Source organism: Stigmatopora nigra, chromosome 8 (assembly GCF_051989575.1).
Source record: "Stigmatopora nigra isolate UIUO_SnigA chromosome 8, RoL_Snig_1.1, whole genome shotgun sequence".
Lineage (NCBI taxonomy): Eukaryota > Metazoa > Chordata > Actinopteri > Syngnathiformes > Syngnathidae > Stigmatopora > Stigmatopora nigra.
The window spans coordinates 8,499,478-8,524,387 of record NC_135515.1 but is presented as its reverse complement, the minus strand read 5'-3'; the positions used below and the strand labels follow the sequence as shown (position 1 = coordinate 8,524,387).

General features: G+C 36.9%; 2 protein-coding genes across 3 annotated transcripts; both read right to left on the bottom strand.

Moving 5' to 3' along the window:
• Nucleotides 1-468: 468 nt before the first annotated feature.
• rflnb (refilin B) lies at nt 469-4,110 on the bottom strand. The gene is made up of 6 exons (XM_077722754.1): nt 3,969-4,110; nt 3,154-3,199; nt 2,860-3,085; nt 2,457-2,542; nt 1,298-1,606; nt 469-1,069 (listed from the first exon to the last, which is right to left on the bottom strand). Exons 1-6 carry the CDS (start codon nt 4,024-4,026, stop codon nt 1,063-1,065), a joined length of 732 nt encoding a protein of 243 aa, XP_077578880.1. The 5' UTR covers nt 4,027-4,110; the 3' UTR covers nt 469-1,062.
• On the bottom strand, nt 3,756-23,843 carry vps53 (VPS53 subunit of GARP complex). Of its 2 annotated transcripts, none has more exons than XM_077722752.1 (22): nt 23,706-23,843; nt 23,273-23,353; nt 21,882-21,931; nt 21,718-21,784; nt 17,273-17,359; nt 16,828-16,943; nt 16,037-16,156; nt 14,635-14,713; nt 14,426-14,569; nt 14,212-14,354; nt 13,331-13,472; nt 12,642-12,749; nt 12,151-12,245; nt 11,300-11,542; nt 10,448-10,595; nt 9,966-10,048; nt 9,811-9,889; nt 9,553-9,701; nt 9,379-9,448; nt 9,123-9,260; nt 6,029-6,133; nt 3,756-4,990 (listed from the first exon to the last, which is right to left on the bottom strand). In XM_077722752.1, exons 1-22 carry the CDS (start codon nt 23,805-23,807, stop codon nt 4,820-4,822), a joined length of 2,520 nt encoding a protein of 839 aa, XP_077578878.1. In that variant the 5' UTR covers nt 23,808-23,843; the 3' UTR covers nt 3,756-4,819. The 2 variants fall into 2 exon arrangements, with proteins under 2 accessions (XP_077578878.1, XP_077578879.1); XM_077722753.1 differs by having other exon boundaries at nt 12,642-12,746.
• Nucleotides 23,844-24,910: the final 1,067 nt, after the last annotated feature.

The window sequence follows — 24,910 nt, the reverse complement described above, 5'->3', positions numbered from 1 at the left end:
ATAATCTTTTATAAGGGCAGTTAACGGCAGAGGTTGACATGTATGCAGTTCATGTTTCAAACCTAATAAACAAACATTGCTAAACATATACTTATTTGGTAAATAATCCCCCACTAAATGTTTTAAATATTTTCAATAAACTTCACTTGTATAGCTATTTGTCGTAAACGGAGTTTTGATCAGTATACTATCTGACCACTAGGAGACGCTCTAGTGCTATCCTAAAAATCTATTTTTTTTGCAAAATGAATGCTTTATTTAACAACGTATTTCTTAACAGCGAGGGAATAAAGTATATTTTGATTTCAAAAAAAGTTCCAATTATTGATGCCGAATTAAACTGGATGGGGTAATTATAAGCCTGGTGAAAGAAAATAAAATGACTTCAAAACAGACAAAAAAATCCTTTAACAGATTTTTTTTCATTCTGTATACCAGTTACTCTATCAAATAAAGAAAATTAAGTAATCACTCTGTGTGAATTGTTTTATTTCCAAATAAGTCCCCATTTAAGAAAAATATAAGCATTTAAAATCAAGTAAAGCACAGAGCACAAACACTGCAAACTGCATCTATCAAATGGAGAAAAAAAATCTAAAAAACAATAAATATAAAAATTCACATAAATGCCACAGAATGTGAAGTGTGGCTTTAAATGTTCACAAGCAGGCCAGTGAGTAACAAAAAATACTGCATTTGTCACTTAAAGACTAATGCCACGAGCACCTGGCAATCTTACAAAAGCTTACTCACACTGAACAGTTGCATTAATCAACCAATATTAATAAGTAAGGGTTTTTCCTACATAGAATATAGGTTAGAGCTTATGTTGTGTCAATTTAGTGCAGAAATAATTAAAAAACAACAAAAAAATGCATAGATGAGTATCCTTTGTACAGTGCAGTTATCCTAAACGAGTGATTTCTTAGCATAAAACCTGAATTTTTCTTCCTTTCCTTAACTAGCACAGTTCTTAAGAGTCTTTGCTCTCATTAAAATAATCTGAAACATCAGCCAGTAACCAATTTGAAGGGAGACTTCAAGGAGTCTAGCCTCCATAGGTCAAGATCTGCAAAAAGACAAAAAGTGAAATCAATAAAGTATGTCTGGAAATTAATATAAAGGTCATTTTGAAAAGGATGACTAATCCATTAGCAGGATTGTGAAGACAAGGAATGAACATGACCATGTCTTCACATCTCTGTTGTACATAGCAAACATATGTTCCTGCTTTAAAACAGTGACAACCAGCTCAAGGGTAGAAAAGGATGAACCGTAATGATCTCTCCTGTCTTACTGAGGTAGCTTCTCGCCTAGCTTCAACTCCACACTGGAGAGGAAACGTCTGACTTGCCGGTGGCAGTCGTAGCTCAGCTCTGTGGCGTAGACAGCACTCAATTTCTTGGGGTATACGATGGTAGTGCTCATAAAGCTCTGCGGCCGATGGCGGGGCTGGAAATCCAACTGAGTCTTGTAATGACGCCAGGTGCTGTGGGAGACTGCTGTGATGGTTTGCGTGCAGTGTTCAAGGTTCTGACCCCATGGCTGCAGAGCTACATTCTGAATAAAGTAGCGCTCCGAGTCATAGTTCACTGAGGAGGTATATCTGTTGATGAAAGAAGCCCATTTGAGCTGTAGTCATCCAGTCAGCACAGTACTGTCATTAGTCAAGGTTACTAGTTTTCCAGGGACTATACCGACATATGACACAGTCTTGGTCTTTATAGTTGTTTCAGTCTGGATGTTCTGGGTTTGTTTGGGCTAAATTGCATGCGTCTCTTGTATAACTTTAATTCCTAGATCGCTATTATGGCTTGAGTGTTTTTTTTTTTTTTTTACTTCCACTTGTGATGTTACTTAGCGGTCTCAAGATCTGCCAAGTGACAATAAAGCAACAATTTCTAAACGATTGATTTAAGTTAAAGGTTTGCAAAATAGTAGAAATGTGATATGCACAAAGCCCCTGGCCTCAGATTAAATCTATGGATTCTTTACAGAATGCAAACAAAGAACAGGAACACTATGTTGCCATGTTTGGTTTCCCTAAACGCTGTCTGATAAGTAAAAATATATAATGATGAACCTTCTTATCTATACAGGACAAAGAAATACAAAAATGATGATTTACTGTTCAGAATACATTGTGGATTTTTGCTAAATTGACAGAGGATATTTAGTACGTTTGATTTAGGGCAAGCTGTGGCCTTTGACACTGTGGTTTGTCACAGATATGAAATAGTGCCCTGTGGTTCCTGCATTTTTAAACCTATTATCTGGAAAATCTGATCTGAATGCTGTGCCTGGAGAGATCTGTTGATATTTGACTGGTGGTCACTCAGCAAAATGCATCTGGAGTACCACTCAAGCCAATATATAGGTTCGATTCTGGAATATACAGCACAATGACAGTTGAGAAAACAAATGGCTGGATTGAAGAAGATTTCAAGACAACCCACCTTACTTCTGTAGGGGGTAAAGTGTCAATTGTTATTCCTTCCCCAAAAGATAGTGTCTGCAAGGAACCAGATGGCAAAGTTGAACCCTGAAAAATGTGCAAATAAAACAAACATTTTTAGATGAAACATAAAGGTAGTCCAAATGAATCTAGATCAAGGTTCTAGTGACACCAAGTAACCAACTATTCTAAAGACAATTTTGCAGTATAATCCAACAGTGAACCAGTTGATCTCAACTATAGGCTGCAAGTCATTTGTGGTACAATTTAATAGTGAAATGCATAATGTTTTTGCGATCAATTAATAAAAAACATTTTAAATTTTTAAATTGAATTGGACTCAATGGTGAATGCATACAGTTGTATTGATAAAATTGCAAGGATGTAGGAAATTAGTCACCCACCAGCGATCTGCTTCCTTCGACCTCCAGTAAGGGACTTACGCCGCGGGCTTTGTCCGGAGGCAGCAGCCAAGCACTGGGGCTCGGACTGGGCGGTAGCCCGGAGTCCGGGCTATCGAGACCTCTGTCCGGCTGGGAACTCATGCCTAGCAGGTCCTCTTCGCAAACATTTAGCAAGTTCAACCGTCCGACCATTTCAAGTGGGAAATTGCGAAAGTCCTGCAATACTCTTAATTGCGAAGGAGAACAACTTCTAGTATGACTAGTTCCTCGATTGCAAAACTTTTTAAATCAAACCTTCGGGGTTTTGGCTCACGTCTTCCCAGTCGGCTTCCGCTGTTGCCTGTATTGGGAGGAAATGATTTAATTGCATGTCCAGTCTCCTATTTACCTTCTAACCCAGGTACACGTAGAACCGTAGATCTGTCATATGCATATTTTAAATTTGAACAATATTTCTATGATTGGAGAGGGAGAAGTTTCCCATAACTTTTGCACCCCCACGTTAAAACTTTTCCCTTGAAAGTTCCTGCAGACGTAAAAGGGGAAAAGACCCGCCCATTAGAAGCCTTTTCTTAAATCTGATTGGGTGAAGGACAATAGGAACTTTTGTTGTGGTTATGAATGAAATAAAATAAACAAAATGAAGTGCCAAAAAAGAATAATTATAATAGTAATAATATATATTTTTAAGAAGCAGTCTATGGAACAGTGGGCAACCTTAAGAAAGCCAAGGTATTGCCAAAAATAGTTTTTCATTTTTACAAAGTAAATAGTATCTCGCATAAATCATAAACAAATGCCAACAATACAAATGATCACTTTGCAAAATCTATGATTATGATCTGAAGTAAGGACACACCTAAACTTGCTGTACAAGTCAGAAATTTGGTTACACCTTCATGGTCCAAAAATTACATTTAATTAATTGTATCTGGGAATGAATGACATTTTGTACATTTGCCTCTCCAGTCAAAAGAGATTGTGCATCTAGAGTTCTAGACTCTAATTAATGACAAAACATCCTATTTATATGACTGATTTCTTCATTATTGGAACAATGTTGCCAAATAGCGTGTGCAAAAACAATAAAACAAAAGAAAAAGTAGTACCTGGGCTTGCGTGGGTTTTCAATGGGTACTCCAGTTTACTCCCACGTCCCCAAAACATGCATGGTAGGCTGGTTGAACACTCCAAATTGCTCCTAGGTATGAGTGCAAGGCCGTCTCCTCGTGCCCTGTGATTGGCTGGCCACCAATTCAAGGTCTCCCATGCAGCGTGCTGGGACAGGTTCCAGCACCCCCGCAACCCTTATGAGGATAAGCAGTTCAGAAAATGAATGAATAAATGGCATTGTTGGAGTGTGATTTTAGAGATTTAGTACATCAAAATGTCTACAGTGACTATCAATTGGATCCAGACCTTGCAAATAAATGTATTGCATGCGTACTTGCCTATTAGGTTTAACAGAGAAAACAGAATATTCCCTAATGGACTTATAATAATGGGTGTGGATATGTTATCTTGTTCATAAATATATGCAACAGAAACATTTATATTTCAAATGAATATACTGATTTGCCTTGTGGCTCTCTATGCACAGTTCTTTAACATAATAATAAAACAATTAATTTAAGTGTATTTACCTGTACTACACAGATAAAAAGTACATCCATTATTTTGAGTGCAAATCATTGTGTTATCTACCAATCAAAGCATTTGCTTTTGCATGAACATGAAACGGAACAGTCAAAAGTGTTGATGTATCAAAAGTAAAACACCTTTGGGAAGTTTCTTCACAATTTACCATGATCTTGGGTTCATTTTTTTTAGTGTGTTGGAAAACTAAGTCCTCTCTTTGGGTTTGTAAAAATAATTCAATGAAGCAGAATGACATTTGTGAGATTAATAATTGAGAGATAAAGGGTAGCCGCAGCACGCAGAATCTTTTAGTATGTTTCCTTCACAGTCTTTTCTTGATGAGTTTCTCTAGCTTGCTAATGCGAGAAGATTCCTGCTCAGGGGTGGGGGCACTAAAAGACAGGGAGGTGCTGCTTTCGGCCCCAGAGGGCGGTGTGGGTAACCTCTGCCTGAACAGCTCCAGCATGCTGCTCTGCTCACCACGTTTTAAACCCTATGCAACAGAAGATGACATTATGTCATGTGTACAATATTCATATATAATACAAAGCGGTCCCACCCATATTTAAGCTGCATATGAAACATATTGCTTATTTGCACTGACTATTGATGAGTTTTCTCTGTTGTTGTGGAAGCAAGTGGGCTCCCTCTTTTGTTGAATTGATCAAATGTTTAACTTGGTCATATTAAAGTTCATGATGATTAAAATCTAATTTAAAGTTCTACAATATGTATATGATTTGTCAAACTAGATATCTGATGCGTGCTGTCAGCCAATGGAGAAAAGTGTTGTAATTTGTCAGTCATTTTGTGTTGGGCCATTTGATAAATATGGCATTATGCATCAATCAAGTGTGTATGAGAAACTACAGTAGTTCTGATACATTTGGAGGTTGTTGACTTGGTTCACAACCCAAGAGAGCTCCAAGACACAAAATAATAGCCTGTCGGATTTTCTGCTAGGAGAATTCAATGGTCCATTAATCACAGCTCTTCATGCCGGTCAAAAACAGGCCCCTTGGACCATTACATTGTCACTACCAAGATTGACTGGAGTTTTTTTTTGTCTTAAGCATTTGCTATTTTTGTGCAAGATTTAGCAGGTGGCACATCTCCCAAAAAATGTCTTTGGGCTTTGTATTTTGTGACTTCAGAGAACCATTAAACATCATTCTTGGCAGAGTCACTCTTGTTTCTAATTTTCCAATTATTTGTGGGTAATTGCTATAACTAAATACAATATTCAATCACTTTGTTTCTTATTTGTACTTTTTTTTTTTTAATCCTGTGGTGGACTATATTTTTTTGGGAATTTCTTTATTCATACAAAGTGTTTACAGGGACATTAAACCATGGCGTCTTAAATAATCAATAATGATAGTAAATCCATGATTTAAAGTGGTGTATGCATGAGTGAGGATGGATAAGATTTGAGTGAAAAAAATTATCACACACATGTAGCAATCCCCCCAAAATTATAAATGATAAATGCATTTGCAATAATTTTAAACCACTGTAAAAATGAACAAACCTTCATGTCAAGAATTTTCTGGAAAGTTTCAGGATTGCCATCAGCCAAAAGCTTGATGTAGTTATCCACAAACACCACAGACGGTTCATGTGGGGCCATAACCACCTACAAAATAAGGGAGGGGGAAAAATATGCTTTAAGTTTGTTTTGACACCCCTTCCTTTCCAGCAAGTTAACATGGTACACGCGAAGGGATCTTTAAATGGTCCCATACGCTGCTGTCATGACCTAAATCAGGCAAATGTAGTTTGAAGTTTCAATCTGACACAACCACACGTGCTGCTTTAAATGAAGCTGAGATTTGTAACTATTCTGCATTGCATTATGACAAGTGCTTCACAGTGGGGGACCTGGGTTCAAGTCCAAGTTGGTCCACCTGTGTGGAGTTTACATGTTCTACTCGGGCCTGGTTGGGTGTTTTCCAATACTTCAGTTTCCTTCCACATTCTAAAGACATGCATGGTAGTCTGATTGGACACTGTAAATTACCCCTAGATACATGAGTGTGAGTGTGAATGGTTGTACGTCTCCTCGTGGCCAAAGTCAGCTGGGATAGGCTCCAGCACCCCCCGCAACCCTAGTGAGGATAAAGCGCTTCAGAAAAGGAGATGAGATATTCTGCATGTACCAAAAACATTTGGTTGAACAGGAATTACATTCACTGATGTATTTTCTAAAGAGGGAGTAAGATTTGACAAAAATATATATTTTTAAAATAAATGTTATCTGCAATAGAGCCCGGGAACAAAAAATTAGGGGGAAGGCTTGGATTAGAGGGCAAAAACAGTGTCCACCACTGAAGATATTTTTTCCTTTTTCTCCTGTTAGTCCTTTTGATATATTAAATATTCAAAAATGTGTATATAAATAGAATGCTGCTGCAGAGAAATTAGAATAATTCCAGAAGTGAGTGTGTATAAAAAGACCTGTATTGTGAGGAATTCTTAGTTTTGCTATTCGCCCTAATAGCCAAGTGATTTATATGGCAAGTGTGCTGGTCAAGGAAAAGCCTATGGGTATTATAGAATATAAGCAAGTATAAGAATGTAAAGCTGGGGGGGGGGGGAGAGAAAGGCATTATGATGAAGTGAGGGTTAAACAAGGGTGGGGATGGGGGTTGCTATTTGAATGGTCTCAAGAGGAGACCTTGACAAGAGCACTGAAGCAATGTTGGGTTGGGTTGGAAAAGAGGAAAACAGCCACGTCTCACAGGCTTTTTACAAAAAGGGAGAGGCCATGTCGGAAATCTTTGACCATAATAGGCTCACAAAACAACCTTTCAAGAAACAAACAGTCCTTTCAAACTGAAAAGTGCCTCACACATTCAAGCAGCTTTGTCTTAAAAGCAAGATCACGCCAACAACATGGCATCAAACAACCAAGGTCTATTTTGATCACACAGGAAATTCAGCCAGCAAGTAGTCTTCCACACAACAAGTTAATAAGAAATACAAAGAATAAAACCTAACAATGGAACACTTCAGACCAGGGCTGTGCAATTTTTCTACTTCTTCACCTATTAGAGTAAACATTTAGTATAAATCCACATAAGAGCTATTTAAGAATGCTTGGGAGGGGGAAAAAAAGGATAAAATGTACTTGTGTATATGGACATATTTGTAGATTATAGTGTATTGTAGGCATTTAGAGCCTAATTTCCTATATATTTTGCAAAATCTGTTAAACAAAGCTCAATAATCTCTCTAGATCTATTCAAGTAAAACACACAGTATTCAAATAAGGTTTTCAAAATAGGATTGCGTAAAACCTTCCCCTCAGCACGACTGTCTGCTTGAGTGAGTAGGCAATTTAGCGCTATTTGTGTTGATTAAATAAGGCCCGGAGTAGTAAGCAAACAAGCACACTATGCCATAAAATATCTCAAACTGAAAATGGAATATGCCACAGATCAGTGTTATGATGAATCAAATCTGTATCTTTAGTCATTTTTAATCTATGGGTAGGAATTACACAACCAAGTCTGCTGTCTGATATCAAGATAATACATAGAGTACAATCAAGGGCAACTTTAGGAAGGAAAGAAGGGCTCCTGGGAGTCTTAGCAAATTCAAAAGACCTTCACTAATTGTGTGAAGACATTTTGTTTCGCTCCAGGGACAGTTCATAAGGGTGGGGTTATCTTGTTGTAGAGCAATAACATATCAGAGCTTCTTTGAATGTCACATAGTTGGATTGAAACAGATCCAACTCCCATGATGAATATGCCATGTTTCAGAATATGCCAACTGATTCTTGTTATATTTTTGAGCTAACAGTAAACAAATTTGTGAGGGCTTGGCATCAGTTATTATTCTTAGAGGGTGGAGGGGATTTTGTTTGAGATTAACAAATGGAAATGGTCAAAAGGCTATTTAATGGCTCACCCTTGTGGGAACCCTGTGGTGTCCTTGTGCAAGGCATCATATTGTCAAAATGTTCCTGGATGCAATTGCAGCACCATTCATGTATTTGTGCTGTTTTCTCACTTTGACATCTTAATTTGTGTCCATGGTCATTACTATAATGTGAATAATTTGCTTGTACAAAGTACAGACCATAATGTGTACCACATGTAATCCTTTCTATGGCAAGGACCTTTTGAAGTTAAAATGGATCCAACACTCATCACCATGAGTAGCTATGGGACTTCTCACAAGTAGAAAGCAATGAATAATCTTATATTAAAAAAGATAGATAACTGATATTTTAGTTGACCTGCCAGGTTATTCTCGTTTGCTTATGAATAAAGTTTGTAAGAATACTTAAGTTTTTAACAACATATCACTTATATGTGACAAATATATGGGACTCTCATTCAAGAGGTTAAACAAAAAGGTATAAACTTGTAAGCCTTTGAAAAATCAGATTTTTTTGTTGTCACTACAGGCGCACATTTATCAGGTTCAACATCTGTCACAACAATTTGAGTGTTCCATTATGATTGACAGGAATGTTAATGCTTTCTGTTGTGCTCTACTAGTAATTCTCAAAATGTCCCCAAGAAAGGTAGGCTCAAAATGCAGTGTTTTGAACCTAAAGTTACCTATTAAAAATCATTTTAATCCAATTTTACACAAGTACCACAGTTGCTCACCTTTAGGATCATCTCAGCACGTGTCATACCCTTCACTACAATTTTGGTGTAGCTAGCTGGTGCCTTCCGAAGTACTTGGGAACCTATGGATGGCAAATCTAGGAGGACAGTCTTCAAAGAGTGTGTGTCCAGGAGGAGCTTGACAGGAGAAATTCACAAAATTAAAAGCTAGGCAAATTAGCTATCCAGTTGCCTCAATCTGCTTAAAAGGGTTAAAATGTTTATCAGTAAAAAAATAAAAAATGCATTCACATACTTGTTCTGCTCCCACTGTGCTGATGGGTTTACATCGGAATAAGTGGTTGATAAATTTGGGGATGAAAGTGCTAGAAGACACATAAAAAAACAATGATATATATCTCTGCCTGAAACATATGTGCTGATAAATGAATAATACATTGATCTAAAACATGTATATGTAATGTATTACTTAGTAAATTTGATGCAGAATTGTGTGAAGTATTTGCGTGTGGAGGCCAGATTGTCTCGGATGATCGGCACATTTTGCTTTATGTGCATAATGATTGAAGTTACATAGGGACTCTGGTCACCAACATGTTCCACATTCTGCCATGGCATCTAAAGGGAAAAAAAATAAACAGTCATATAGCCTCATCATTAAATGCTCAGTAATTTATGTTATTAAAATTGTAAGAGCTATGATAATAAAAATTGCAATATGTTCAACCTTGCTCATTGCAGTGAGCGCCGGGTCACAGGCAGCATCGAGATCCTGAACAAGTAGCTGGATACTATTAGATATAACCCTGATGAAATAAGACAAGTATGTTATAAATGGAAAGCTATTATTTAGTAACATATGGGACTCTTGTCGCTACATACGTGCTGAATGTATCCATTTCTCCAGTCAAATTAATTCTCTCCACCAGAATTTTATCCACTTTCTCTTTTAGTTTCTCTTCAAGCTTCAAAACAGCAGATTTCCATACAAGAATTAGTACAGTATTGAAAGAAGGTGCAATAAAGGAATTAAATAGTTAAGTGATCTGGCCAAAACAATGTTTTTAACTCCCAAATATTTTTCTTGATTTGCTTCCACACATTTTTTTACTTGTTTATATTTTCTATACTTAAAAAAAAAAGGAATGTTGGATTTAATGTATGTTCAGTCAAAAGATAACAAATTAGACCTTGAGACTGTTCAAAATCTTCCAAACCAGTCAGTGTGCATCAAAACATGCATTTGTTGGATTAAATGTTATGCCTGATCATCAAAATTGAATCAACAATTGCCATTCCTGTACAGTTGACTAAATTCACGTATCATTTAAGGTAATAAATGTACACATTTGAAATGTACATACCTGTTGAGTGGTAGCAAGGCAGTACTCGGCAGTGCTAAGGATGCTACAGATGAGGCACAACTCATCAATGGTGAATTTGGCCGTTTCTGAGGTTTCCTTCTCTTTCAGCAGACTACTGATTGTCAAAACACCACTGTTACTAGTCGACCTGTAGATAGATACGCAAATTAATAGAAAGACAAACAGTCAAGAGATACAGAATATCTTGAAAAGTTGTAGCAGTGGAACTATGGGAAGTAATAAATAATATTGAGTTGAAATCTAGATATTTTTATGCAAGTACTTCTTTAAGTCATTTTTGAAGTCAGTTCTTAAGTTCTGACTATGGTAGAAGAATGAATAATATGCCCAAAAGAGCAGAGCCACAATGACATTATATTTAACCCGCTGAATAAGAAGTGATATAATCAGTGACCATATTAAGATAAATTTGCTCTTTCAAAAAAAGTCATAAGTCACCACAAGAGATAAATGTGTATGAGGTTACCCTTGAGAATATTTTTAATTGACCGCATATGGTCGACAATATGTGAGAGTCAGTGAGCGCATATATGTAATTCACATATTTACGTATCTCCAACACAAACAGTATAATTGTATATGTCAGCCATAATATTTAGTGTGGCAAATAATTTTAATTCAATTTGCATGCTATAGACATCCCTTAACCCATTTCATTTTCCGTAATACTACTCGCCATTAAAACAAAGTGAGGAGTGAAGCTTTTCAATTTCCAAATGAATTTTCAATTCCCTCATGGTTTTATCACCACACCAGAAGAAAGACCACACAGAGGTGTGACAAATGAGGATTAAATTAGGTTTTGGTTGAACAGAATGAATGTGCTCTTACTTAGGCAGGTTGCCTGAGAGGATCTTCCAAGCATATTCCCGCAGGAATTTTTGAAAGATGGTTGTAAGGGCAATCATGGGCTCCCCAGTGCTCAGCTGAGAGCACTGGACCATGCATTTCTTGTAATAGACAAAGAGGTCAGCACAGCTTGGCAGAACAGCGCCGCCCTCGTCTGTGGCAACCTTGGGTGGGCCCAGTGCTCGGAAGTCAGCCACAAATCTGTCTATCAATTCCCCGAGGTTCCTGCAAGGAGCAAGCACAGAATACCAGATGGCTTAACAGGCAAACATATAAAATATACATAGTCAAGCCTCTGGAATTAATTGAAATGAGAACTGACAAACACCATTTAAAGCTGTGCGCAACCATGTAATCACTGCTCTACTAAAACTGCATTAATTTCTGGTGCAATCAATCCTGGCTTCAAAGACGAGGGACTGGTGGGAGGAAAAGTGAAGGATGGTGAGAGTAAGAGAGGAAGAATTTGGAAAAGAGAATGCAAAGAAACCCAAAATACAAGGAGGCTATGAGGACAAAACACAAAAAAAAGAGGTGTGGTATAAAAAAATAAATAAAAAAAAGTGGTTGCTGAGGCAGCAATTTATTCAAGCCCTCTCGCTCCCTCAGCGTCTGTGGTTGTGTGGCTAATGGGAAACATTTCTGCCACAACCCAGTCAGTGGTAAGTCCAGGATAAGAGATGGAAAGACAGAGAAGCTATTAAGGTGGAGAGTAAAAGGAATTTGTGTCAGTGAAAAGAGTGGAATTGGGAAACATTAAAGCATCTCTCAACTCCAAAATATTGTGCCTGTGTGTAAATGCAGTATAGGAAGCAAAAACTATTGTCCCTTACTTGTCTTGGGATTCTATGTAGACATACAGGTGAGGCTCAAAGCACTTTGAGACAATTCCATGGAAAGGATTCTCAGGAGCCTTGGGTTTTCTGGGCTATAGGGTCACAGGAAACACAGATAGTTGAGCTATGCAATCATCCATCAAAAAGAATATTTTCCATCCTGTCCATTTAGAATAACATTGCATTCCCACAAATTAAGTCAAATGGATCATTGTGAAAATTTGGTATTCTCTTGAGATCAGATGAATCAGTGCCAAAATTACATGAATAAGCACAGATGAATCAGTGCCAAAATTACATGAATAAGCAATAGCACAGTACATATGTGGGTCATGATGTGGTACAGAACATGCAAAATTAAGTACATTGTTATAATAAATAGACAAAAATCCCAGGTTGTCCTAAAGCTATTGATTATGAAAATGTACAGGATATTATTTGGGGGATAAACAGCTGAAAAAAAATGAATACATGAGTGTTTATCTCACCTTTGCCAGATCCTCATCCTTGTCATCTTTCTCAGTCCCCTCATCTTCACCTTGATCGTCCTCCAAGAAAGGATTAGAAGGGTCTAAAGGGCTCTCTGGCCTCTTCTGCTACAAAAAACACACAGAAACAAAATTATTTGGCACAAAAAAAGTAAACAAAGTAAATCTGTCGTATTTAAAGTGACTGGAAAAGTAATTATGCTAAAATCATAGAAAATGACATGAAGAATGTTTTCACACTCCATTTTAATAGGAAGAGATTAGTTTGGACTTCAATTGCAAAATCCCATAGAACACAAGTGTACAGACATCATTTGGTTTGAGCATAAGGCTCTCTGCTGAGCCAGAATATTATCAGCTGTGCACCAGCTCAATAGACTTTTCACAACTCAAAACCCACCCACTCAAATGATGATAAACTCTTTGTTACCCCAAAAACTGAAGTGCAATGCTTCCCTAGACAAAGAGCATAAATAATGTAAACATCCTACTCTGCTTTTTATGAGATGAACTGATATAGCAAATGATGGAATGAGTGGTTTTATAAAAGTAATATTTTGAGATGTATACATTAAAGAAAATTTAGATTCTCTGGTGAAACTAGTTTCCTGCTCCAAATGAAGATTTTAAGAAAAGTGTCTGACAAAAGGTCCAATAGAATTGATACATCATGTTATGCTTGTGCTTACCACAGGGGCATCAGTTAATGTGCATCCTGTAAACCTTTTTGCAAGTAGACCTTCGAAGTTTGTAGTCCTCTGAATGGCAAATAGAAGCAGCTTCACTTCAATCTCCTTGGCTCGTGTTCTCATCACTTTCGAAAGCTCTGCCCTTTTGCAAAAAAATATGAAATTCATGATGACAGATAAAAATGTAATAGAGGTCTCACTTAGAGTAGTGCAATCTTAATTCTTTTCTGTGATACATAACATAACTTCAAAAATACAAGAACTTTACTGAAGGACAGGTTTATATTTCTTCCTTCTTATCTATTTGTTTTAAGTTATTGCTTTTTTACAATTTCAATTTTATAAACTGCTGAATCCAGGAGCAAATTACAAACAATACCAACTCATTTATCTCAGTAATTGTATAGAAATACTAAACAGAAATCACTTAAGGAGGCCAACTATGTCAATGGGATTGAACATTGCCATGATTTACATTCATAACAGGCACATGACACCTTTGTTTTTTTTCCATACACCGTGTAGGTTAAGGTTGAGTCAATATATGTCAATTACAATGACGACTATGTAAGTCAATGATAAAAATGGATTTCCGCATGAATGACATAAATAGCTTAAATTGCCATCATGGCCAATGACCGTTATATGCGAGATTTCCATCAGCAAACAAAACAGTCAATTTCAATGATGGATATACAAGTCAATTTGAATAATAACAATGTAGCCCAAGCAATTTGTCCAGAAATTGCAATTGGCAATTTCCCATAGCTTTTCTGCAAATCATGAAGTATTTGTTTGCATTTTCATTCAATCCATCCATTGTTAAAGACCAAAGTCATTTGTACAGTCATAGCTAAATGAAGACGTTTTTGAAAATCTACCTGGTGATCTGGCAGAATTCCACTGCAATGCGTTCCGTCATGCACCACTCCTCTGGAAACATGCGTCCATATTTTTCTTCATAGTCTACGAGTTGCCGTTTGATCCAGGCATAACGGCGATCAATCTTGTCGAGCCATGCAACCTATAACAGTTGGTAAAGTATTTCTTCATCCAGAATAACACGAATCATTAAATCTCCTTTAAATCACTTACATCTTGGTTTTCCTGAAACAACACCAGGTACTCTGAAAGATGCTGTCGGATGAACTTTTTGATTATCTCCTGTTTGATGCGTAGGTCAAGAACATTTGCAACCAAACAGGCATCCCGCAACACGTTACTTGGTCCGCCAGCCCTCTGCAGAAGGGAATAACTTTCAAGTTTCTGATAAACACATAAAAAGATGTCAAATGTTTGTTTACCTTGGAGCCCTGGGATGGGAAGGCTTCTTCAAAATCTGCCAGGATCTGAGTGCCCAACTCACTTTGGGCAGCTTTTACTCTGAAGAAAAAAAAAGTCAAAGAGCAAACCCACAGTGGAAGTATGAAAGTTGTAGAAATGTCCTACTTTCTCTTCACTCTCATTCACTAGCTATTTGGTCTGAAGTTGTATGTAATCAATATATCGTATGTAAACAACTATTTGTAAAGACAACCTTAAAGTTATGTCCATTTCATTATGTCTTGAATCAGGCTGGTAAATAGAGGTCATTTAGAGTTTGTTACATGGTGGCATATGGTAGTTATATACAGAAATAGGTTAAGTTAACTTTGAAGTGTGCAAGTCAGTGCCAATTATGTCAGATGAACTTATTTTCAGCATAACTTATTTTCTAAAAATAAAAAAAAGTCTCAAGACTCATTTAAACTTTAAACGATCAACACATACTTGATATGACATGGAACTACAGCATGTCTAAGATTTTTTTTTTACCCTAAAAGGGTGTTTAGCAATGCCATTAAATGATAGAAAATGTGCCATACAGCAAAAAACGTGAACACTAATCGACAACTTAAAATACACTATAATATAAAGTAGATTCAATTATTCATGAGGGAAAACTTCAACAAACAGCATTTTTAGTGAACTGAATCTATTCTTTGCCACGCACATACAGTCAAACTGAACATTTACATTTTAATAAATAAAAATAATCTTAATTAGCCAAAGGGCACTGCAATAAAGATTTGTTTATGCAGAAAGAAACGCACCACTAACTCAAACTCAATATCCCCAGAAGTTAGTAATCAAAAACTGTTAATTATATCATGGTGCATTATATGCATAATATGAAAATTGCTCCACAATAAAAAAAAAAAAATTGTTCTAATGATAAATATTAGAAAAGAAAAAAACGATTGAGGAATGAAAGATAAGAAATGCAATTGGAGGGCTTGTCATGTAGCATGTATGAGCACTCAAATATATGTAATCATTCAGACAGAATTTTTCTTCCCTCCGCTATTTGAGAAACATCATTACTTCAATCTTTACTTGTGCTTCATCCCATCCAGCCTTGTCTTTTTGGCTTGTCTGCATTCATCACATTTCTCTCTCATATTTCTTGACTTCCCCAATCATCTGTTCCTCCCAAAGAGTCAGTGCTTCCGTGCAACTGTTGCACGAGTATGTCAACACTACTTGCCACAACTCAGTCAAAACACAACAGATGGTCAACTTTCCTGGTTAGCCGGATAAACACTGCTCTAGTTACACTATACTCTAAAATTAGGCCATATTTTTGCCATAACAAACATTTAAAAGAATTTCAGTGTAGTAGACATGTGAGCAACTGTGCGTGTATGCATGTTAAGTATGAGGTACCTCTCAGAAAGCTGTCTGATCTGTGGTATTCCCATATACTTGTGGAAGTGCTCAAGTACATTTACTACTCCTTGCAGGAGATTGGCCACCTCACCATATTGCCTTCTTCTGGTCATGGCCCTGGAAGAGACATATTTTGGCTAGAGTTTATTTTTGTATGTGCCATTGTCTTCATTTCTGTCTTTAATTAAAAAGAAGTGAAAAAGATTGAGCAACCATTTAACGTGTTAATGTGATTCAGATATTATATTAGAGGACTTGGTAGTACTGATTGATGTAAAAGAGAATACTTTGAGGACACATTTTGATACGGACTTCAAAGTAACAACTTCAAATCACACAAAATCGTGGCACTCAAACGCTTCCCTTTTCACTAAAGTCATGACGAACAAATCTAATCAAAATGTACTATAGTAAAAAAAAAGAAAAGAATCAATAGATGGCTGCAGGGCTTGAATCCCCACGGGGGAAAATAAAAAGGCTTAAAGGGTTTCTGTGGAATATTCACTATCAACAATTTAAATTATATTATAAGCCTCTCATCTCCATATTTTGAAAGCATTATTAACAACTGCCGACAGTTTAATGTTGTTTTCTACGGACCAATATTGCCACGTATAGAGTAGGTGGAAAATCACATTGCATGCTTAAATATATGACAGCATAATTGATTTAGTAATGATGTTAATACACTAATGGTGCATGATTTGGAGGACAAAAGGAACATGTTTGTACTTATTTGTTGAATTCAATTGTTTGGCTTTTTTAAAAAAATATATTGTTGCACTCACTCTAAAGAGTCCACACCACCAACTAACATATGCAGGTGATTCAGTGTAGTGATGGATGTAGTGAGATGGCGCTTGGCATGGTCCAACTGCTTAATATCCCTAGTAATCTCCTTAACCTATGAAAAAAAGGAAGAAGCATTAAGCAATTAGGGAATATGAAGAAAGGGGAAGGACAAGCAAGAAAGCACACAAACAGAGCAAATGTACTCAACAAAATGGCTGGCAAGAAAAACAAAAAGCATTTGAGGGATGGAGAAACACAGCTAAAATAGAGAACAGCAGCCATGGTGCTCTGAGACCAAATTGCTAAGGAATCTTACTTCTATTCAATCCTATAGTGATTCCACATTTTTAACATTCCCCTCACACATAGGCTGTCCACTGTTATTTATGTTTTATAATTGACGGAAGGTGTAGACTGATGAATGAGTGTGTGCGTACATACCATTTGTTCAGACTTCTCCGCCTTGTCTTTGATGTCTTTAATTTTTCCAAAAAGCTGCTGAATTGCTACCTGGGCCTGTTCCAAAGCCTGCATAAATAAGAACATTAGAAAAAATCAGAAGCACACTTAAATGTATGGACAACTAACACTCAGGTCAAGGAATGGTCATGTACATTTTTTTTCTAAGAAATCTCAAAACTGTATACAGTAAAGTAATGAGTGAATCATCATTTAGTATTTCACAAATTAATGAGCACAACACATTTACATTTTACTTTGAAAACATCTAGAATTCATCAGATCATCATGAGGAAACTGTATAAACACTGAAACTATTTTAAAGCCATGGCCATTATTATGCATATATTTAGTTCTTATGGTGAAAGGAAAGGAAATTGAAGGTTCATTATTGCATCACATAGTGGGATTAGCAATGATATACTATACTTTGGGAGTGGGCAAGTGTTCAAACATCACCGCAGATGTTTGTTGGCATATTGCCAAGAGTATGCTTGGCAATACTCTAAACTACAATGTACAGCTTGGAGTTATAATCGACAAAAACTAAATGAGACTGTGACTGGCAGTGGGCTAAGACGGGCAATTCTATACTTGAAATGTGGTCTGTTCTTTCCAATCACTAATTGACTGGGTGGTTGTGCGATGCTTGGTTTATAGTTTTGGTATAAAAGTCTGGATCTGATTTCTCAGATCACTTTTATTCACTCTCACAACCAGTGATGGCCCCAAATGAAAAATGATCTAGCTAAAACTGCCTGCAATTTCAGCCTCAGTCAAATTGGTCGACTGAGCACAGACGCGAGCCAGGCAAAGGGCCATGAGACCAAGCCCAACTTAAGTACCATCTATATTAGGGTTAATTGAGATAATTTAAAGTCCTGGGAGCCAATAAAAAATGAAGCCCATTTAAAAATAGACATTTAGACTGTAAAAAAAACATTGGTTTGTTGTAATAATAACATGTTATCTAATAATAGATATGATATAATAGAAAGGAAACATAAAGGCTAATTGTGAAATGTAGAGTAAAATGTACTGTAACAGTTGCCAACATCTGCACTCACACAAAATTGAACATATTTAGTTAGAAACATTTAGAAATGTGGGGAATCGAGTAAACTCTATGCCTATTTTTTGATCTGGCAGTTAGGTGTGTTGAGAGAGATCCCTATAATTCTAGGATCTTAAAGAAAATCTGTACATTCTTAGGAGACAAAACCTTTAAGGCTACAATAGTCACTCATGCAAACTCTACTGAATCACTCTGGCTTGCTGCCTAGTTCCCATTTCCTGTATTTAGTCCAAAGAAAAGTAGAGGGAGATTCCTGCCTAGCAGGCGCCTTCATGCCCGAGATGTTATCTGCAATTCTTTCACTACCCAAACAATCAACAGTGTATGTCTAACATGGTATAAGCAGGATCTCCCACTATTTTGAAATAATTTAAAGAGGAGAAAAGTATTTCTGAATGCTACTGATGTTAAATCAAATCAGAAATGTTATCAACTCTGCTTGACATGAATTTAGAGTATACTTTAAGTACGGAATTTCAAATCAAATTTTCTTATTTTGAAATAAACAATGAAATCTAACAACCTAGAGGAATTAGAGATGAACTGTTATGAACTATTAAATATTGTGTATTACGCATTATGCTGCTTGCTACTTTAAATGACAAGTGCAGAAAGCACATTGTTAGAAAGGCATAAAATAAGTCATTCCGTGTCAGGAGAAAGAAAATGGATGAATCAAAAGATAGAACGATGGTAGCGTGTTAACGATACACGTGGGAAACTAAAAGTGCCTATGAAATGCCTTTTCTGCCAATATGAAACATTAAAATTTTACATTAAATATTAACAAGCCATTTTTTTTCAACAAAGGGCCCCCCGAACCTTTTAATGCAGTAGGCTTTTTAACACGCTTGGCATAAAAAAAGCTAACACATGGAAAACAGAAAGAAAGACAATAAAACACAAGTAAGGAGCTCGCAGAATGATTGCAATTACAAAATGACATTATTTGCTTGTGCATGACTAATAGAATGTTAAAGATGATATCACATGATTTTATCTTTAAGGACTAGAGCAAATGTGAAAAATATCACCCATTTTGAAGGGGTACAAAGCACAGTCCTCACCATTGCAGTACTGATTGCACATCCTTTTAACACTGATATCTCTCCTTGTCCCCTGATGGTGTAAGGGTTGACTCGCCTGACTTTAGTGCGGGCATGCGTAGGATCAATTCCCTTACTTGGTGGTAGAATGATTGGCCGTGCGAATGGTTATCTGTCTCTGACAAGTTTAGAGTGTACTAAACCTTTAGCCCAAAGTCTGCTGGAATATACTCCAGCCACCCCCTTCAACCTTGCGAGGATACGCAATACGGAGTCCTTGTATGTCTGATTGTGCATGCCATTTGCAAGATAAAATGTAGAATCAAATTAAATTTCACCTTTGGGATATCTAGTACATAGTACAGTTAACACACATTTAATTGGAACTTGCCTTAGTCAATGAACAGTGATCAAATAGTCAGATTTCCACAGCAGATTGTGTAAAACTGTAATAATCTTCACCACTTTACTTCTTCACCCTATCACAACAGATGCTCTATTTTAATTATTCTTACATTGTATTCATGTTCTGCGATGAATTGCACATAGGCCAAAGCGTAAGGTCCTTTCCAATGGCTAACTAACCACAGTTAAACACAATTCAACATCACACTTCTGACACTAAACGAACAGAGTAAATATTTTAAATAACCCAACCAACAAGTAAACACTGCTGTGGCCTTGAGCAAAATTCCATGACAAATGGTGTTAGAAGTATCCTTGTTAGTCAAGAGGCCATCCATTGCCGGCCGGCACAGTCCAAAAGAACGTTTGGGATAGGTGACCCCTGTAAGACCCATGAGTGGTTGACACACTAATAGGATTAGAATGGATCACCATTTGTATATGTGATATGGCTCTCTTTTCAAAGAGTTCAGAGTTTAATGGCAACTCTCAACAACAGTATTATTGCTCCTAAAGGACAGCAAAACCAGCTCATAATAGCTAATAAGATTACTCTCTTCAGTGTCAACTAACGGTCGCATATTATAGTTAATAAATACGTGCAATAGACAACACTGCTGATGATGTGGATTTTATTGTACTGTGGTCATTATGTCTAAATATTCATCCTAAAAAAAAGAACACCTTTCCTTTCTACTTTCCATCTGTAGAAAAGATTTTCCTTCTGGAAATGTAGGAATTGCTTTGTGGCCTTGGAAAAACAACCTCAAGTTATTGTGTATGTGCAACCTGATGATGTTATTCGTCTAGGGTTGTTCTCAAGTGTTTCCTCTTCCAAACAGTAGCAAAGTGGAAAAGACTTGGCCACCAGGGCAGACACCCAGAAGACAACGCTCACCAAAAAAAAGCCTACTTTTCAGAACCATTATGGCTCAAACTTCAGCTGTCTTGTTCCCCTAAAACCACAAGCCCTTTTCTTGGAAACATCTTGAATTAAATAATGGAAGGTCTGTTCTTTTCCATTCCTGCTCTTACAAGAAAAAAAATTCTACAAATTCATGCAGAGGGATATATTTCAGATAGGTTTTTGTAAAAAGGTACAGTTATGCGCAATGGGAATAAATCTGAATAATTATGCCCTTTTCCATGGATTCCACTGTGTATAAATGAAAGGGAGAGCAGAAAGGATCCTCATTTTCTAGGAAATTAGAGCTTGCAGCATCCGGACTTCAGAAGAAGGAGCCTCTAATAGGCCATTTAGCAGGTCTGACATAAAATGGGATGTTTCTTGGTCCAACATCATATAAGAATAAGTCATGCTACCTAATCATGTGCTACGATTACAAGTCATTTGTCAATGTATCTTGTAGAAACACCAGTGGCGGCTTAAAAAAAGGACTAAAAGTAATGCTGTCCTTGTTTTTTTGCCATCCACAAATCAATTAAATGAGACATTGATTTTTCACTGAATATCTTGTACAAAGTGTTTAAGATGGAGCGTCTGCCGCGGAGGTCAAGACACATCGACTCATCGTGTCTACTCATGATACCATGCCCCACTTGACCATGACTGGCTACAGATGATCATGTGAAAATGCTTGGACAATCATTGGTGTGAGTAATTTATATATCTTATTTTACACTAAAGTAAGGTTCAATTAATGCACATATGAAACTGGTGGGCTTCCGTAGCTCCAACAAGGTTAAGAACCATTGATTTAAGGTATATACATGTTTTATCAGACAAGTTATATACTACATTGTCTTGAGGGCATAAGGGAATGTATAATCCATCAGCCTATCCCAGATGACTTGGGTGAGGTAGTGTAAAACAGTAATTAAAAAGTATAACAAGTGAGTTTTGGCGAGAAAAAAAATCCTTTTTTAACTCATCAACTCACCTGTCTCCCATCTTGCCCAACATTGGTTTGACCTCTCACGACAGTCCTAATGTTGTCATCAAGGCGCCTGCAGAATGTAAACATGATTACAGTATATGTTCCAAAGTATTTTAGACATATATATTTTGTAGTCAGTAAATGACCACACTTCAAGATCCACTCACCTTATTTTTAGGCGTATCTTGTTTACAACATCATCAATATTGGCAATAGACTAGAAAATGAAGCAGAGAAGAAGGGACAGCAGTTCAATACAAGTCTTCTAAAATTATATCTGTGTTATGTTACATTTCTGAGGAAAGTTTTCTGTGAAGTCATTCAATAACCTTTGATCTAGTATGCTTTTTCTATTTTATTAGCTTACAGAGCCCCCTCATGGAAATGTAGGAAAGCTACATAACTGGACTTCTAAACATTTCCCAGCCATGAAAGGATCTGCATGCTTTCATTTTAGACTTTGATAGACCTTTTCATTTTTTGCATTCTGGGTGACAGAATGAGTAATTACAGCTGGCCTCTGTTGAAAAAGACATAACTGTTTTTGTTGGGAGTTCCACTGTCAGATATTTCTCCAATAATAATCAGAACCTTTTCCCCCCCAAAGGAAATTTGCCGGGTGACCCTTTCACATTGGCTTGCTGCGAGAGTGAAAAGCCCTCAGGAGGCAATTACTTTTTTAAAAGATAAATTTCAAAATTTAAGTGGCTTCACACTTATTTGGATGGATTTTTAAGATAGGTTCCACAGTATTAAATTATGTGGACGGGTTCTGATGTTTAATGGCTTAAGCAAAAGGGATATTTCTGGCAATGCAGGATTTGAGTCCCTGGCTTCAAAGTGTGTTAGTAATGCATTTGTTACTTTGGTCTTAGCTTTCTGAAGATGATTTACTAACTCAAGCAGTTCCAGGATTTCTGCTAACCAATCCCGTCATCATTTTAACCCTACAAGGTGCAATCTTGGGTGGAGTTCCAGATTATGGAGGATTGTCAGTGATGTAGGTGTTCCATTTTCTAATGATTGCTACCACATTTGATTTTTTTAAAGATTTGATAGACAGAATCTATCTTAAAGCTATCTCTGTTGTTTGATTTTAATTTCATGAACTGACATTTTTGATCAGCATTACACAGAAGTGAAAAATTTATTTTTCTTAGGGAATATCTTAACTGGTACTACCCGGAGTGGTTAGCGGGTTCGCCTCACAGTTCTGTGATTGAGGGTTTGATTCCAGGTCCGGACCTTTATGAGTGGAGTTCACATGTTCTCTGGTTTTATCCGCTTTACTCCCACACCCAAAAAAAAACATGCAGGGTAGGCTGGTTGAAGATTCAAAATTCCCTTAGGTATGAGTGTGCATGAATGGTTCTCCATCACCTGATGGGCATCAATGGCTGGGATAGGCTCCAGCACCCCCACATCTCATGTGAGGATAAGTGATACAGAAAATGAATGAATGGATGGATGAATGGATGGATGAATATCATAAGTACGTGGTACACTATGTTAAAATGGTCAAAATATGTGCAGTGCAGGAAATAAAATGTGCTTTTACCTGTTCGGTGGGAAATAATGTGTTGATATATTCTACTGCATTGAAGTCTGCTTTATCCAGTGGATCTTGACTTGGAAAGACCTTGAGAACACATGAGGCGTAGTTTAGTAGCATAATACTATATATGAAAATATGTGATGTAAAATTCAATTATTTATGAAACAGATCGGAGAAAAACGCACAATACAAAGCATGCATCTTGTTAAGATAACACGTTGACATTTGCATGTAAATATGAATTTAGGTACAGCCGACCCATATGTCCGATACTTTCATCTGACTCTTTATTATTCGTCAACGTTATGCCACTGTCACACAAGTAAATCTAGTGGTAGTATACCAAAATTAGCAGGTTTGTGTTATATCATCGCCGTTTGAAGACAAAACGTCAGAAATGTGTCCCGATCTACATTGATTTCAAATCCAAAGTTACCTGTTCAATCGCAAGTTGCACCTCTGGTGTGAGATGTAAAATTTCTTCCAAATCATCGGTAAATTCAATTTCTTCATCCTCCATCATTGTCAAAACATTCATTTGCCGGGAACCGCCCTCTTCCTGGTGAAAAGGCTTCTGGGAAATCCAATGACGAACCTGTGGTGCATTCAGGAGAATCACAATTATAGATTATCACAGGTTACACATAGGTTATACATAGGTTATTACATTTTTTGTGTTAGTTTTGAAAAAAAAAAGCTCATCACCAATTTGTTTTGTAGTCAACATTAGAAACAAATAGATCTGATCCAAATGTCATTAAATTGATAGAAAGCAATGGACGTCATATATATTCATTCATTCATTATCTGAACTGCTTTATCCTCACAAAGGTCGCAGGGGGTGCTGAAGCCTATCCCAGCTGACTTCGGCCACAAGGCGGGGTACACCCTGAATTGGTGACCAGTCAATCACAAGGCAGTTACATTGAATTGTTTAAATTGTATTGATTCATTTATATATCATTGCTTATTCTTGTCAGGGTCGTGGGGTGCTGGAGCCTATCCTATGTGATTTCTGGTGGAAAAGGGTACTACACCCTAGATTGGTCGCCAGTCAGTCATGGGGCACATAAAGACAGACGAACAACCATTTGCACACACTCACCTCACCCCCAAGCAGGAAACAATGGTGTCTCACTAGTAGATTGTTTTGATAAGTTGTATTGCAGCTTACTGATAAGATCAATAATTAGTATCATACTATATTTTGCACATAATTGCTCATGGGGCATAATATATTATTCATTTATTCATCTGTTTGGAACATGCTGGGTAAATATAATTACACTAATAGCATTTCATAACTGCTTTTGGAAAAGCTCATATACTCATCATCCAATGCAATGCAGTGTAGTGTGTATGTGCTACACCTTTAGAATATATTTTTTTCCAAGGGGGATTTGAATCGATACAATTCTTGGTGGGAGGCCTTTTCTTCCACACACATTGATTTATTTCAGGTAATAAACCTGTCTTTGCGAATAGTGGAAGCATGTTTTTCAATATTACTCTGGACCTGATTCATAGACACTTCATATGATACATCTATATCCAGTCTGAGCCACAAATCCTCTTCATGAATATAAACACTGAACTTTGAATTTGCCTGATACAATCCTCTGGGCATCCACATGTGAGGAC